Below are 14,407 nucleotides of genomic sequence, written 5' to 3'. Positions count from 1 at the left end.
GCAGGAGACGCCTTCGGTGTTCCCTCTCCTTCTCTACACTCTTAAAATGACCTTCACCACATACTACGATCCCCAACAACCATCATCTCGGATCACAACATTCGCTCCTTGGATTTGATAAGTATGACAGGCATACGACTTTCTTTTTTAGTACCAATAATGCCGTGGACAAGGACAAAAAGAAAGGCTCCGCCTCGCATCTTTAACAAATCGGGCGAGAACATTGTCATTCGAGATGATGGCTGACTAGGAGCATGCTATGTGGTGTAGTTAATTTTTTAAGAGTATACTGACCTGTTCACAGCGCATTGGTCATTATCCATGGTAACAGCACGCTATCTCATCTACGGAACGCCAGAACCGGCAGTTCTGTGTCACAGTCGCTTTGAGAAGGAATATCAAAGCATCTCTTGCGGCTGTTCTTAATCTTCCGTCACACCTGTGCGTCAACCAGGCGGGTAAACACGAAATTGACAGCCGGATAGCTGATCCAAAGAGCATATTGGTGCACTGCTCCGCGCAAGAAATATGTAAACCGAAACAGAATAATTACTCGAAAAGAATCACTAAGTGTCAATGCATTTTTTTTTCTTGCAATACTTTTCGCTGAAGGTCCCGATGCACAAAACAGAGGTTCCGTAAGCGTGTGAAATAAAAGTTAAAAGCTACGCTGTTTATCTAATTAGTGAATGCATGCAAATGAGCCGCTCACTACTCAGTTCATGGTCGATGTCCCAAGAATCTTTACGAAGAAGTAATTTCTTCGATAGCGCCACCTGTTCACGAATTATTCAGCCGGGGGATTTTCGTGAAACACCATGTTTATTAGGTGAATTGTCCACATACCTGCGCCTTCTTCGCACCACCCCTGGGGCACAGCGAAAATAATTTCTTGCAGCAGCTGCAATCTCTTTGTCTGTAGTACTGGGAAATGCCCTTCGAACGCAGGCTGAAAAAAGTTTGTACAACTTAAGTAACTAGGAAGTATAACAGTGGAGTGCAGCGCATTGAAGAATTAAAGGATTTCAAAAATTAACCGTACCAGTTAGAAGACGTGACATTAGGAGCTCCTTGAACACTCTCTTATTGGCATTATGTCCGGAGTAGCAAAGCCCTGCTGCAAATTCAAGGCTCATGAGTCTTTTCAATATGTTCCTGGTGCACTCGGCGCTGCTGGAGCCCCCTGATGTCCAGAGCTGACAAACCTGCACAGTAGAACGGCAGTTCAAATAGCTTCCATAAAACACATAGTGTGAGCGTACAAATCCTCTGAAGTTAGTTTCATCTGTGAGGCTTCTCTCAATTGCGTGAAGGCCAAGCTCATCTTTAACGGGTAAAACATCAAAAGACTCCACATTTGATACATCATCTGGTTGCATGTGCTGTTGCAACATGCTGCGTATTTGTCGAGTTTCCCTGCCGAGCTTCTTGGTGTCATCGGATAGAGCTTCCATCTTTTCAAGTAGCCGTCGGAACATCCCTGAAAAGTTATATGCCACAGCAGGCGTGTGTGTTTCGTTGTTTCATACTACGATACTCACGGCGGTTGACCTTGTTGGGATCCAGCTTGCGTGGTGAGGAACCTGTGATTCGATTTGGAATCTGCCAAAGCCAAATCTGCCAGAGCCAAAAGCTGCAGGCTTTTGGCTCTCGACAGGAGTAACGAAAACAAAATTATCGCAGACTGCTAGACAAACTATATCTGATGGACTGCTTACTCTCAGAACATGGATCCCTCGTGAATTTAACAGAAAGCCAAGGCCTATTACAGATACCAAAATGTGGAAAGCCACAGAATGGAGGCAATTTTTGCTCTACACGGGACCACTTGTACTTAAAAAGGTTGTTGACAGAGCTGTGTACAATCACTTCCTAGCTTTGAGTGCTGCAGTTTATATTTTGAGCAAACATAGCCCGGTTGAAATGCTTGATGTTGCAGAATCACTACTGTATTCATTTGTTGCCAAAGGACGTTCAGTTTATGGAAAGGAAATTTATGTCTTGAATTTTCACAGTTTAATACACATAGTCGATGATGTCCGCAGATTTGGTGCTCTTGACACATTTTCGCGCTTTCCCTTTGAAAACTACTTGAAAGACCTGAAGCATGTGGTTCGCTCTCCACACAAGCCCCTGTCACAGGTAGTTAATCGAATCACGGAAGAGAGAGAGTTCTGTTTTAAGCAGCATGATGATTCCAAACATATTACACTGAAATGGGAGCATGACGAAGGGCCATTGAGTGCAGCAGCTGACGGTGCTAAACAGTACAAACGAATTGACCTGCCATGCTTCTGTGTGTGTACAAACTCCGATGCTGACTGCACAGTACAGCTCAGGAATGGAAGCATCGTTGTAGTGAGAAATATTTTAGAGCACAACGGAAGAATCGTTATTTTGGGTAGCACTTTCAAGAGTCTTTCAGACTTTTATAGGACACCAGTGGCTTCCTCTTTGCTAGGCATACACTTTGCTAATGAGTTGAGCGATGCATTACAGTGTTGGGATGTTGATTGCATCACATGTAAAGTTGTTCGCTTCCCAATCAGTAAAGGTTTCCTTGTGATCCCTTTACTTCACACTGCATGAGCTCAGAGTATGTATATATGTTTAACGTGTGCGTTCTGACTGACATTTCTTGCTTTATGTTGTAGCTCAATTCATTCAATTGAGTTGTTCACGCACCAGTTGCAAGGTGACCAATGTGGTTGCATGCTGTTGTAGAGGTCACTAGTACGTATGATTTTCATGAAACTTTGCAGTCATTAATCCGCTTAACATCGGCACATTGTGAACGAATTGTTCATACTTGTATCTTCATTGTTTTGCATTGCAATGTATACTGTTTATAGGTACAAGCCTGTGGTATTCAGTTTTTTTTTTCAATAAAACATGAGAAGTAGTTGTGTGTACTGTAATTTCTAAGGAGGCTAGAAACATGTTCAGTTTTCCTGTGTTTTCCTCGACTGGTAGTAATTGGTAATTGATGATTGGTAATTTTTTTCTAAGTATGAACAAATGAGTCTGGGCAAAAGGATAACAATTAAATGGCACAGAACATGTGACATCGATTCTGACTGCATTGAGTACACCAATCAGCTTGCTTGCATTTATGCTATTTCTTACATATTAATTTCCAAGTGCGCACTCATCTAGCATAGCCAGACACAGGACCGGTAGACTATAGCTGAATGAGAGCATGATGAACTTCGTTTTTCTTAATAGTTGCTTCGCAATGCCAGCAGAAAAGAAAAAAAAAAGATACAAGTTCTTCATACCAAAACAAATATAGATGCCAAACCAACAGTAAAATGATGTGGGTTACATGTGGTATCAACGTCATTTCTATGTATGCGTGTAGCATGTTGGGTTACGAAGTGAAATCTGCGTTGAAACAATGCCGTCTCCCCTACGTTTCCAGTTACGCAAAATGTCATTATGATAATCAACGCTGTTTTAACGTGCAACTCTCACCTGTTGCACTATTGCTGTTGAATTTGCGTTGTATTCATGCACTACAGTTCACAGTGCTGAAGTACGACGTACAGTCTGCGTGAAATTAGCGTTCAGTTTTTGCGTTTCACATAGTTCAACGATATTCAACGTTGATTTTGCATTCTGTCAACCATCTGTGTTGACTGGGTGCACCGTATCTATTTGAGGTATTAGTGGAATGTTCTTTTAAACGAGTGTTCATGCACCTTTCAATTACAAACAATTGAAAAAAGCCCAGTGCTTTATCAACCAGCCAAAACACTCGCTCTGTCTATGCACCTTGATGATTCCCCGATATATACGTTATCACACTTTCGTGGTATAGAGTAAACTATATGAATACGGCATTCTGCAACTTCCTTCCCGTGATCACCAACCAGGCCAAGTTTTAATTATTTTTCATGTTATATCTAGTCAATCAGGCTTTCTGTTAATTCGTGTGAATCACCAACCAATCCTTTTTCATGTTACGTCAATATGGTAGCATATGTTGAGAACTGAAAGGTATATGCGACCTCTGAATATGAATGTCATCAGACTGGACGGTGGGAAAGGTCTTTTACGATACAGCTAACACAAACAGTCCTAAAGCCCCTTTCTTTGAGTGTGGAAGGGGATGATGTAAACGATACGGTAGCAAAAAGAGGTGCATGAAAGCGGTTCCACTTCCAAACCAGACTTTTAAGATAAAAGTTACGTGGTGGTTGAAGTTGATTCATGGGGTACTTGCGAGGGATTCGTAGTGGTTACGCAACTTGCCTTATCAAATATAACCGATTGCCAAATATATATTTGCGAATAAATCCAGTCTACCATTATCATACACTGTGTGTTATTATTCCACAACTCAGTCGCAAAAATATTTGTAGTTACGAATAGCGTTTGAAACAATTTCCATTGGCAAACCTTCGCAACATAGCTTTCAGGGTCGTTGCTGAAGAAAACTGTTTCACAAAGCACTTGTGACAGAAAACATTCTTCACTTGCGAAAGCGATAACGAAGCTGCCTATATACTTCATGTACTGCCGTTCATTGGCAATCCCAAAACATAATCCGCGCACTAACGAATAAGTGTTTTAGCCAACATACGCAGGACGACGCGCATGAATGTACAAATGTAGTCACTTCTTCGCGCAATGTCGTCGTAGTGAGATGCGTCGTAGAGTTTCGCTGGGCGTCTTCTCCTACATCACCCAAAGCAGCTTCAGTTGGCTGGCGAGCATCACAATATTTAACGAACATCACAGTCCACAGACGCAACTGCACAGAACTCACAGGATCGTACGTCCGCAGTGATTGGAAATACCGTGAACACGTCCACACACCCATTGAGGAGCGACGGCAGCCATAACTCACGCTGGATTGGATACGGATTGAAGTGGCTATTTTGAGAAATAGCATGCAAGGTGCACATTGTTTGCAGATAATTTCTACTTCGGTACAAATCTAGGTGGCAGATTTTGCGATGTTGGCAACAGCCGTCCCACAAGATGGCGATCCCCGTTGTTTTACGCGGGGAATGGGCCGAAACCACGGAGGAGAAGTAAGGAGACCGAACTCCGCTGAAAAACGACGTCCCAATTTATCGAGTCAATTGTTGGCCGCGGCGCGGCGCTCGCGTTCCCTCCGGTACTAGCTCCACGGAATCGCCTGCACGGCATTGCGCCGTTTGTGCTCGAATACTCTACTAAAAAGCGTTCAAAACGAATGTTTCTTTCGTAAGCATAAACAACGGTGTCTCCAGTAACGAGTTAATATTTTCTGGTCTGCTACAATTATTTTTTCTTTTCTTTTTTTTTTTTTTCGGTTTCTGCTACCTCGTTTTTGTCTCATAGATGGAAGCTACCTGTCCGATACAAATGGAGTCGGAAATAAGAAGAAGAAAAAAACGAAACTTTAGTACGCAAGACAAACGTCTTACATTGCCAAAGGTGTAGTGTCGAATGCCTTTGACAGAATCCTCTGTCACTTCTCCCCGGCCGTCTCGGGTATCGTGGCCTTCTCTCTGTGGTGCGCGCATACTTTGACCGCTGCGCTAACATACCCCAAAGGAAGCAAACGTTGTTCCGAAAAGCCATATTTGAGTGGTATGGAGGAAAGAAAGTCAAGAGGGAAGAAAGAAAGTTAGAAGCTGTGTAATCGAAAGTCGCCGGATGCGATCTTTCCGGAATCGCGCGTTATGTGGGTCGTTGCATAAGCTGGGACTGAGAAAGTTTGATCTCCGTACGCGTCAAGCAGTTAAGAGACCTTTGTGTGTGTGAGTGCAAGGAGGGGCGGGACGCTCTGATGATGGGACACGGTGCGGTTCCGAAGGTTCTGGCACTAGTTTCTTATATCTTGTCATGCATGCCAATCGCTAGCTTTTGGGAACTGCAAAATAAAATCGGGATCTAGTTTAATTTATGCCACGGTAATTTATGTTGACGAACACTGAAATCTTGAACAACACATTACTTCTATATTATACACTATCGCTTTGGTGTTCACTTTCAAGTTACCTCTGTACAAAGCATGCTGCTCGAAGCGTTGCACCGGATATTTTACCAAACAAAAAAAAGTATTTGTTTTACCCCCCCCCCCCCCCGGTACACCAAGATGAAAATCGTCTTCGAGAAACAGGAAGTGCATGCACTGAATCCTGTACCGCGCGTGTGCAAAACCTGCGACAGAAGTGCGTTCTGATACCTTGGTATTAAATTCGTGTATGGTGGCATGCGAAGTATGTGACTCTCTATCCCAGCGGATGCTTCACAGTTACGACAAAAGGCTCCTGTTTCCCAAAGCGTTGTGCATACGCGACAAAGGTCTCGTGCAACAGCTAGAATGGAAATGCGGATTAACCAGCCCAATGACATCATTACCCTACACTGCGAGGTGTTCCCGGGAACTAATACTGATCAATGCAAACCATTATCAATGTACATCTCGTGGTCGTGCGTTGGCGGTGATGTAAATACGCGTACAATCCTGTACGATGTCGAATAACAACCTTTGTGCTTCTTCGGGTGTCGTGTTTTATCGTAAATAAAAAAAGAAAAAAAAAGAATAGCTTCTTGACTGCGAGAGCACCACGCTTACGGAGACATTCAAGCCGTCCAGCCAACGCGGAGCCCCCTTCACGGCGGCTTCCCCGCATTTTAAAATAAAAGGTTCCCGCTTTGCACTAACAAAAACGAAACGCGAAAAATTCACGGAGAGATCGTTCCTTGATACACGATAAGCGTGTTTACTTATCAAAACATTTTTTTCTGCTTCCACTGGACACACAAGTACATCTGAAAGAGTGCATTACAGCAACCTTATTTCAGAGGAACAAGTACCTGACGGAGCGCGAGCGCCGCGCCGCGGCCACAATTAGACTCGAGGAATCGAGACCACGCTTTCTCAACGGCGGCTCGGCAGAGTTCGTTCTCCTTACTTCTCCTCCGTGGCCGAAACACATGGCAAGATGGCGACTTTGACCCACCTGGTGTGGAGGATCGGCGACGAAAGAAGGCTGAGGCTGCGAGACGGCGCCGCCAAGCTCAGTAGGGGGAAGCAAGATAGGCTCGTTTGCCTGCGTATGCTGTCTTGTGTTAGCGTTGTGTAGGATCGTGTGAAGGGTTGTGTAGCGTTTATGAAGGGTCGTTGAAGGCGAGTTCCAAAAGGGGTTTTCAAGTTTTAATGCGAACGGATTCTCGTCGGATCCAACAATGGATCGACCATATTTTTTTGTCCTATGTTAATTGTTTTGTTCTGGATCGGGGCGTTAATCAAGTAGCCACAGTACGGTACGCCTGTAGGTTACTCAGTAATATGTTAATAGTGAGCTCCAAAAACAAGCTTTTCTCTATAACGCGCTTTCAGCCAACTACCGTTCTTGATTACGACCTTTTCATTTTTCATGACTTGTTCAAAATGGTAAGCTTACTCTCCTTTCGGGTTAAAGCAAACACGTGTCAAAGTCTGGTACTCGTAGAAAGAGTACAGCACGTACATGTTCGTAGGAAACAGGTTTTGTCTTCATAACATGTCATGCGTTTGATTTATTTTCCTTTTTTTTTTCGCTAATCCAGGTATTTCCAATCTGTCGCTTTTGTCTGTGATGGATTGCACGGCAAATAATATGATTAGAACACCAGAACAAATTATCATTGCTGACGTGTAGTGAACCTGAGGGAGGTCTTTCTTCTGCACACCTTCTAGAAAGCCATGAACTCTGCACGTGAAAGAAAGAGTGGTGGTGACGTCACTCCGGGGCGTAAGGGGGAACGAATGGGAGTGCCAATGTGGTGGTACGTCGCGATGATCCCGTTACGTCACGACGGGAGATCGGGGCATGCCTCCAAGGCTGTGCCGCACTACGCAAGGCTGGTTTTTCAGGGCGTTTTGTAAAATAATTTGCGCTGTGACAGGACACCGTTCAGCGAAAATATTTTACATGATGGCTCGTGATATAAACTGCATGATGGGGGAATCAAGGTTTTGAGCAATTCCAAAGGATATTTCACTGCGCTACCACGTGCTTTCGTTATGCTCAGAGTGATATGCAAGCCGTCCTTATTGGCTGACTTTTCAAGCCAAAATGACTAGATCCCCCTGCAGAGTGATCGTGCGAAATACTTCAATTAAATTCGCAACGAATTAGTTGTAAGTGAATTTGATTCCCATGTCTCCCGGGCAGTGACTCGTTGTTCCTGTTCAATGAAGCCACAGATTCTCGCCAAAACTTACTGATTAGAACTTCATGATTGCTATATTTGGGAAATGCTATTTACGCTGCCAGTTTTTTTTAATACTTTTGTAAAATTGAAGGTTTGCAACTTGTGGATTTGTGCTTATATTTACTTTGTAATATTGATTTACATATGGGTGTGTGTGCGCGTGGGAGGGGGTCATGCCTTCCACAGCAACCTATTACACTACCGAAGGTCAACTGAAACCCTATGTGACGACAGAAATTGAGGGGGGGTGTCAGGACGTCCGGACCCCCCTCTAGATCCGCCTCACTCTGTCTGTCTGTGTGTCTCTATCTGTGTGCGTGCGTGCGTGCGTGCGTGCGCGCCCGCGCCTGTTACTTTGTAACTCCTCTGTTCTTGATCGGGAGCAAACACCATGACACCTAACTCAGCTCTTACCCTAAGCTCGAAGCCTATGAGAGTAATATTGTAATCATTGATTATCCGTTATGCACAAGTTTGGCAGTCGCGTGCTGTATACACAAGTATAAGCTGTACACAAGTATATGTAGGCGTCGCGTGCTGCATCAAATCTATGTATGTGCATATGCGTTTCTGGAACGTCTTCAGGTCAGCTAATGTCTATCTACCAGTATAGCCGCGGTTACATGAATACGGCAGAAGCGTATCGTATCGCGTTATCGCATCTCCTCGCCCCGACCGGTGGATTGGTTCACGTGGCCTGTCGGAGTGGATTTGTTGCGATAAGTCGTTACGATACGCTTTTGTCGCATTCATGTGAACGCAGCTTATGACTAGCATGCCATTATTTGCCGACCACTCTGCACAAATGTCTAACTTGACAGAACTGATGTCAAGTAGTGGCGGAAGATGGAGAACGCAGCTCAAGGCTTTAAAACAAGATATGAAGCTTCCTACTCAAACTTGGCATTCGAAGGAAGATGCATGCCATGACGCAGCGGCCAACCTCAAAGTGTATCGGACTTCTGTGTTTGACGAGTGGGACAAGGTCACCAGCTAAGATTTGACCAGCCACACTTTTAAAACAGAACTTCACCACATAGCGCAGTGACGGCCATCGATTGCCATAGAATTACACCGTTATGAATCCTGATTTGGGGAAACCGGTGGGCGTGCGCCTTTTTGTGACACTTAACACGACTGAATAAGTGTCACAAAAAAGTCGCACGCTTGTCGTTTTTAGCCAATCACGGGACGGAACGATGTCATTCGGGATAGTGGGTAGCTATAAGAGTGTGCTATCCGGTGAAGTGCTGTTCTAAGAGACCAGCTCGTGTGGCTGAGTGGTTAACATGCTGACCATGTCACGTCGAGACTGGGAGGTACGCGGGCTCGAATCGCGGGGCCGGCTATGCTGTGTGGGGTTTCTCCTGGTTTTTTCTCAAACGGTATCAGAGATATGTCGGCACAGTTCCCTTAGAAGTCCTTCCAGGACGCACATTTTCCCACGGCGTTACTCGTGACATTGCCCACCTCTGTGAGGCCGACAACGGCGACCTCTTTCAGTAGTACCACCACCAGCATCTGTTTTAAGAGTGCGGATTACGGTATAATTATACAAAGTGTTTGCTGTAATGTGTCCAGAAATTTTATTTAAAGCGTTTGAGCAAATACCCTGTATAGTAAATGCATTAAAACACAGGTTTACGGCGATGTTGCTCCAAACGCATTCTTCGCACACACACAAAGACTGCAAAAGAAGCTGTCTTACAAGTATGGTCTCTTTCCTACTGCATGTCTTCTCGTTGCACAGAGGACACTAGCAGTATATTGAAATAATCATCTCTATTTCAACTTCCCAATCGAAAGTGTTCTCATTCAAGGCTCTCTTAAACTACGTAGTCATTGATCGATGCTTTCATATGAACGGAAGAAATGCTTCCTCGAAGAATGCCAAACTTTTCGAGCTCTCGAATCCACCGCATGCAAAGTGTATATCGGACAGAAGGATTCGCGTTGGAAGAAGAAGAAAAAGAAAAAAGTTTCCGACAATTCTGTCATCGGGCAAACGGAAGTGCATTAGTTGCGTGGAATAGAGTGGAACGACGAAGTACTGGCACGAGCAAATACAAACTGTTTGAGACGCTTTCGGAGGTCGGCATTCCGGTTTGCACCTCTTGGGCGCCCTGCGAATTCATGGCTATGTCAGTTACTTGATGTTTCTGTGGAAGTCAATCTATAAGTCTATAAACCTTATGCGCGCTATTTTTTTAGCACAGTATTGCACAGTATTAGAACAGTGCGTGCACAGCATTTTTTTATTACACCTGTCGAGTGCCGATGTCTCGTTCGATGGCACACGCACACGCCTCCGCATTTTGCAACTTCATCACCTAGAACGCTGAAGGCGAACTCCCTTTCTGTTTTGTACTCCCATTCTGTGACAATTAACATACGTGCATCAGAGTCACAAAAAGGCGTACGATCTCGTTCGAAGTGATGGTTGGTTAAGAGCGTGTTATGAGAGTTATAAGTGCGAGCTATTTCCCCCAGGGCGTCAGTCGTGACGTTGCGCACCTCTGTGAGGCAGACAACGGCCAGCCTTTCCACCACCACCGAACTCTTTCATTAGCAAGTAGAACGGGAAAAAATTAGCCAGAGCTCTTTGGCTGCACGTATAGTGTATGTGTGCAAGTGCTCAGACGTCGCCATTGCAGTACTGGGCAGCCGTTTCGGCCTTTTTGGGCCATCGTCAGCAGTACGCAGGCAGGCAACGTTTAAGGAGGTGGCGTCAGAAGGTCACGTAGCACGAGATTCCTCCCGTCAGGGTGTGCGTCTCAGCACTGAAAGCCCAGTGAAAAGCCAGTGAAGTATATAATGGAAAAAATTAGCTGAAGCTCTTGGCTGCACGTATAGTGTATGTGTGTAAGTGCTCAAACGTCGCCATTCCAGTACTGGACAGCTGTTTCGGCCTTATTGGGCCATCGTCAGCAGTACGCAGGCAGGCAACGTTTGAGCAGGTGGCGTCAGATGGTCGTGTAGCACGTGATTCTTCCCGCTAGGGTGTGCGTCTCACCACTGAAAGCCCAGTGAAAAGCCAGTGATGTATATAAGGGAAAAAATTAGCCGGATCCCTTTGGCTGCACGTATAGTGCATGTGTGTAAGTGCTCAAACATCGCCATTCCAGTACTGGACAGCTGTTTCGGCCTTCTTGGGCCATCGTCAGCAGTACGCAGGCAAGCAACGTTTGAGCAGGTGGCGTCAGAAGGTCACGTAGCACGTGATTCCTCCCTCCAGGACGTGCGTCTCATCACTGAAAGCTCAGTGAAAAGCCAGTGAAGTATGTAAGGGAAAAAATTAGCCGTAGCTCTCTGGCTGCACGCATAGTGTGTGTGCGTAAGTGCTCAAACGTCGCCATTCCAGTACTGGACAGCCGTTTCGACCTTATTGGGCCATCGTCAGCAGTACGCAGGCAGGCAACGTTTGAGCAGGGGGCGTCAGAAGGTCACGTAGCAAGTGATCCCTCCCGTCAGGGTGTGCGTCTCACCACTGAAAGCCCAGTGAAAAGCCAGTGAAGTATATGTAAGAAAAAAAAAATGAGCCGGAGCTGTTTGGCTGCGAAACGTGATCAAACTTGTACACATCAGCAAGTTGCTTGAATTCCGAGACCCGTGAACTGGGGCCCGTTATCGAGACGACCTCCACCGACGGACCGTCGTCTCGTTTTTGAAGTACTGCCCTCAGGCCACAGGGAAATGCATGCGCGGAGACTCATAGTTTCTCGTGTGACGTCGTAAACCACCAGCACGGGAGATAGCCCTAGAATGCTCTTCCACTCCGAAATTTCTTCTTGCTGCGACTTCCCCCTCACAAATTCCTGTTTGCTACTTAGTATAGAGGTAAGAGGTGCCAAGAGGTGTGCCATGCGTGCTACGAAACGACTGAGGTACCGATGTATGTAGCCAAGTCCAACAGGCGTCGTAGTAGAGGTCTCGACGTTGCCGCTGGATCGCTTTGATGGCGTCCAGTGTCAGTTCATTAGGACGCATTCTTTTCCATCGTGTTGCCCAGGAAATTATCGTCCCTACTCCAAAGATGAACTTCTGCGTGCAGAGTGTCATCCCTGTCTCACTTAAACGATCCAAAACTGCACGAAGTCTTGCATCATCAACTTGGACCAAACACGAACGTGGCCCATGTGGCAAATTCCTCCCTGAAGTGCCCTAGGACCTCCGTTTTGCGCCACTGAAAATCTTCGGATGCTGACGAAATCCCAAACGGGAACCGCCTTATTGCTGCCTTGTGAGTGGACAGACACTTGGTCACGTGCACGGAGGAGAAATAAGAAGACCGATCTCGCCAGAAAGTATGGTCCCCAATTCCTCGAACCTTTTGTGGCCGCGCCGTGGCGCTCGCGTGCCGTGGGAGGCCAGACTCCGCAGCCTCTCGCCTTGATAATGAACTTTTCAAATTCAACTCGTGCGGTACATACGCACACAGGAAAATAATTTGAGAAGTAAACGCGATCTTTGCATGTATAGGATGGTTCACTTTTCTTGTTTTTGTTTTTTCTGCTTCACGTTTTCGTTCAAATCTACACGCTCCTTCAGCACAGCCTGAGCAGATCGGGTAAGGCTCCATACAGGGGATTACCTTTCAGCGCCGTGCAGAGAAACAGTGTGACGAAGACAAAATGCAGGCTGGCTGGTTCTCTCGAGATTCTCTGTTGTCCTTATGTGTTCGTGCGTGTTTAGAGAGCGTGTGTCAAGCGTGGGCGAGCTAGTAAGTCCGGCAAAGGTTAGGAATATGGACGGACGAATACAGTCGTGCCTCGTTAATATGGACCCCGTTAATATGGACAACTCGAATTATGGACGATTTTTGTGAGGACCAAACTTTTTCAATGCATTTTTGTCTCGTTAATATGGAAACTCGCTTTTCGGACAATGGACGGTCCAGCAAGGTACAAACCATATGCAGTCCACGTATTTTTGTCTCGTTATTATGTGCGGTTTCGGAATGGAGGGCAAGCCTCTCCACACATTCTACGGGAGAACTTTTGAAAGTAGGACGTTCCCTTGCGTAGGGACCTATGCCCTCTCCTTCGCAACCGTCCACAAGCACTATAAGAGGAAAGGGGGTTATTTGTGAACATGAAGAGCCTGGAAAATCCTGTATGACGTCATGACTGTTCCAACCACGTCCACGGGCGATTGGCCCTTGTGCAGGAAGTTGTGCCTTTAGTTAAGCACGGTGCAGTCAGTCGTCAGCTTACAAGAACAGAGGCTGCACAGTTGTCAAGGCAAGTTGTCAGGCTCTGGCGGCGACGACTTCAGCAACGCCGAGCGAACGGTCACGTCTGCTATGGCTGAAGTGGGATTACAGACGGCTCTTCAGTTCTTGGAGGACAATGGGCTGCAGGCTCTACGTGTTGCCGACGTTTTGCTAATGTGCTACCAAGCATGTCTTCAAGCAGGCACTAATTTGGGAATTTTTCCAAAAAACCTTCCGCATTGTTTTTGTTATTTCCTTGGTATTCGATAATATGGACGATTCGATTTATGGACAATTTTGGTCGGGGACGAAAGTGTCCATATTAACGAGGCACGACTGTGTATCGAATGTATTTCGCCACAAAAAAAGCCCACGAAAATTCACGAAGTCTGCAGTAACTGTTACCTTCTATTCAGCGGTGCACAGGGCTCCAGAGAAAGCAAAATTAAAAGATTATGCACTAGCTACGACTACGAATGAGAAAATATGTACAACAGGGATTTTTTCTCACAATATTTTAGAGCTGGCGTCCATTATGACCCAAAGCCAACGCCACGGCGAGCGTTAAAATAGTATTGCAGCCAAGTACAAAAAATTGAATGGACGGTTACGCAATTGTAACGCGACGTGAGCTGCGTGTCAATCAATGTTTAATGGTTCTGATAATGCAATGGTTGAAATGGTTCATCATCATACGATATCTGTCAGTCAGTCCGGTCGTGCCTTCCTAGCTGACGCTGTAAAATGACACCCGCGTCCAGATTTCGAACGACAGATCCCGCGCAAATCGAGATATGCCCGTGAAATTTTAAAACATGACAGAGGAATAAATTTTCAATCGTTTGACGTCAAGATCCTGTTTGTGGACCAATTGACGGCCAACAATTCGTGTACTTACATAACACGTCGTGCCGTTCACAATAAGGACGATGGCCGTCGACGAGGCCAGAGTCAGGTGTATTCCCAAACTCCGTGCCAAGTTTTATCAACCTACAG

The 14,407-nt window shown here is 45.6% G+C and overlaps 1 protein-coding gene across 1 annotated transcript; it reads right to left on the bottom strand.

The window, feature by feature from the left end:
- Positions 1–715: 715 nt before the first annotated feature.
- Positions 716–5,516, bottom strand: LOC135389216 (uncharacterized). Its single transcript, XM_064619281.1, has 6 exons — positions 5,418–5,516; positions 1,542–1,602; positions 1,263–1,480; positions 1,043–1,205; positions 847–949; positions 716–776 (listed from the first exon to the last, which is right to left on the bottom strand). The coding sequence occupies exons 1-6, from the start codon at positions 5,514–5,516 to the stop codon at positions 716–718; spliced, it is 705 nt and encodes a 234-aa protein (XP_064475351.1).
- Positions 5,517–14,407: the final 8,891 nt, after the last annotated feature.

This window comes from Ornithodoros turicata, chromosome 3, assembly GCF_037126465.1.
Source record: "Ornithodoros turicata isolate Travis chromosome 3, ASM3712646v1, whole genome shotgun sequence".
NCBI classification, from domain to species: domain Eukaryota; kingdom Metazoa; phylum Arthropoda; class Arachnida; order Ixodida; family Argasidae; genus Ornithodoros; species Ornithodoros turicata.
The sequence above is the reverse complement of the archived record's forward strand: the minus strand, read 5'-3'. Positions and strand labels throughout refer to the sequence as shown.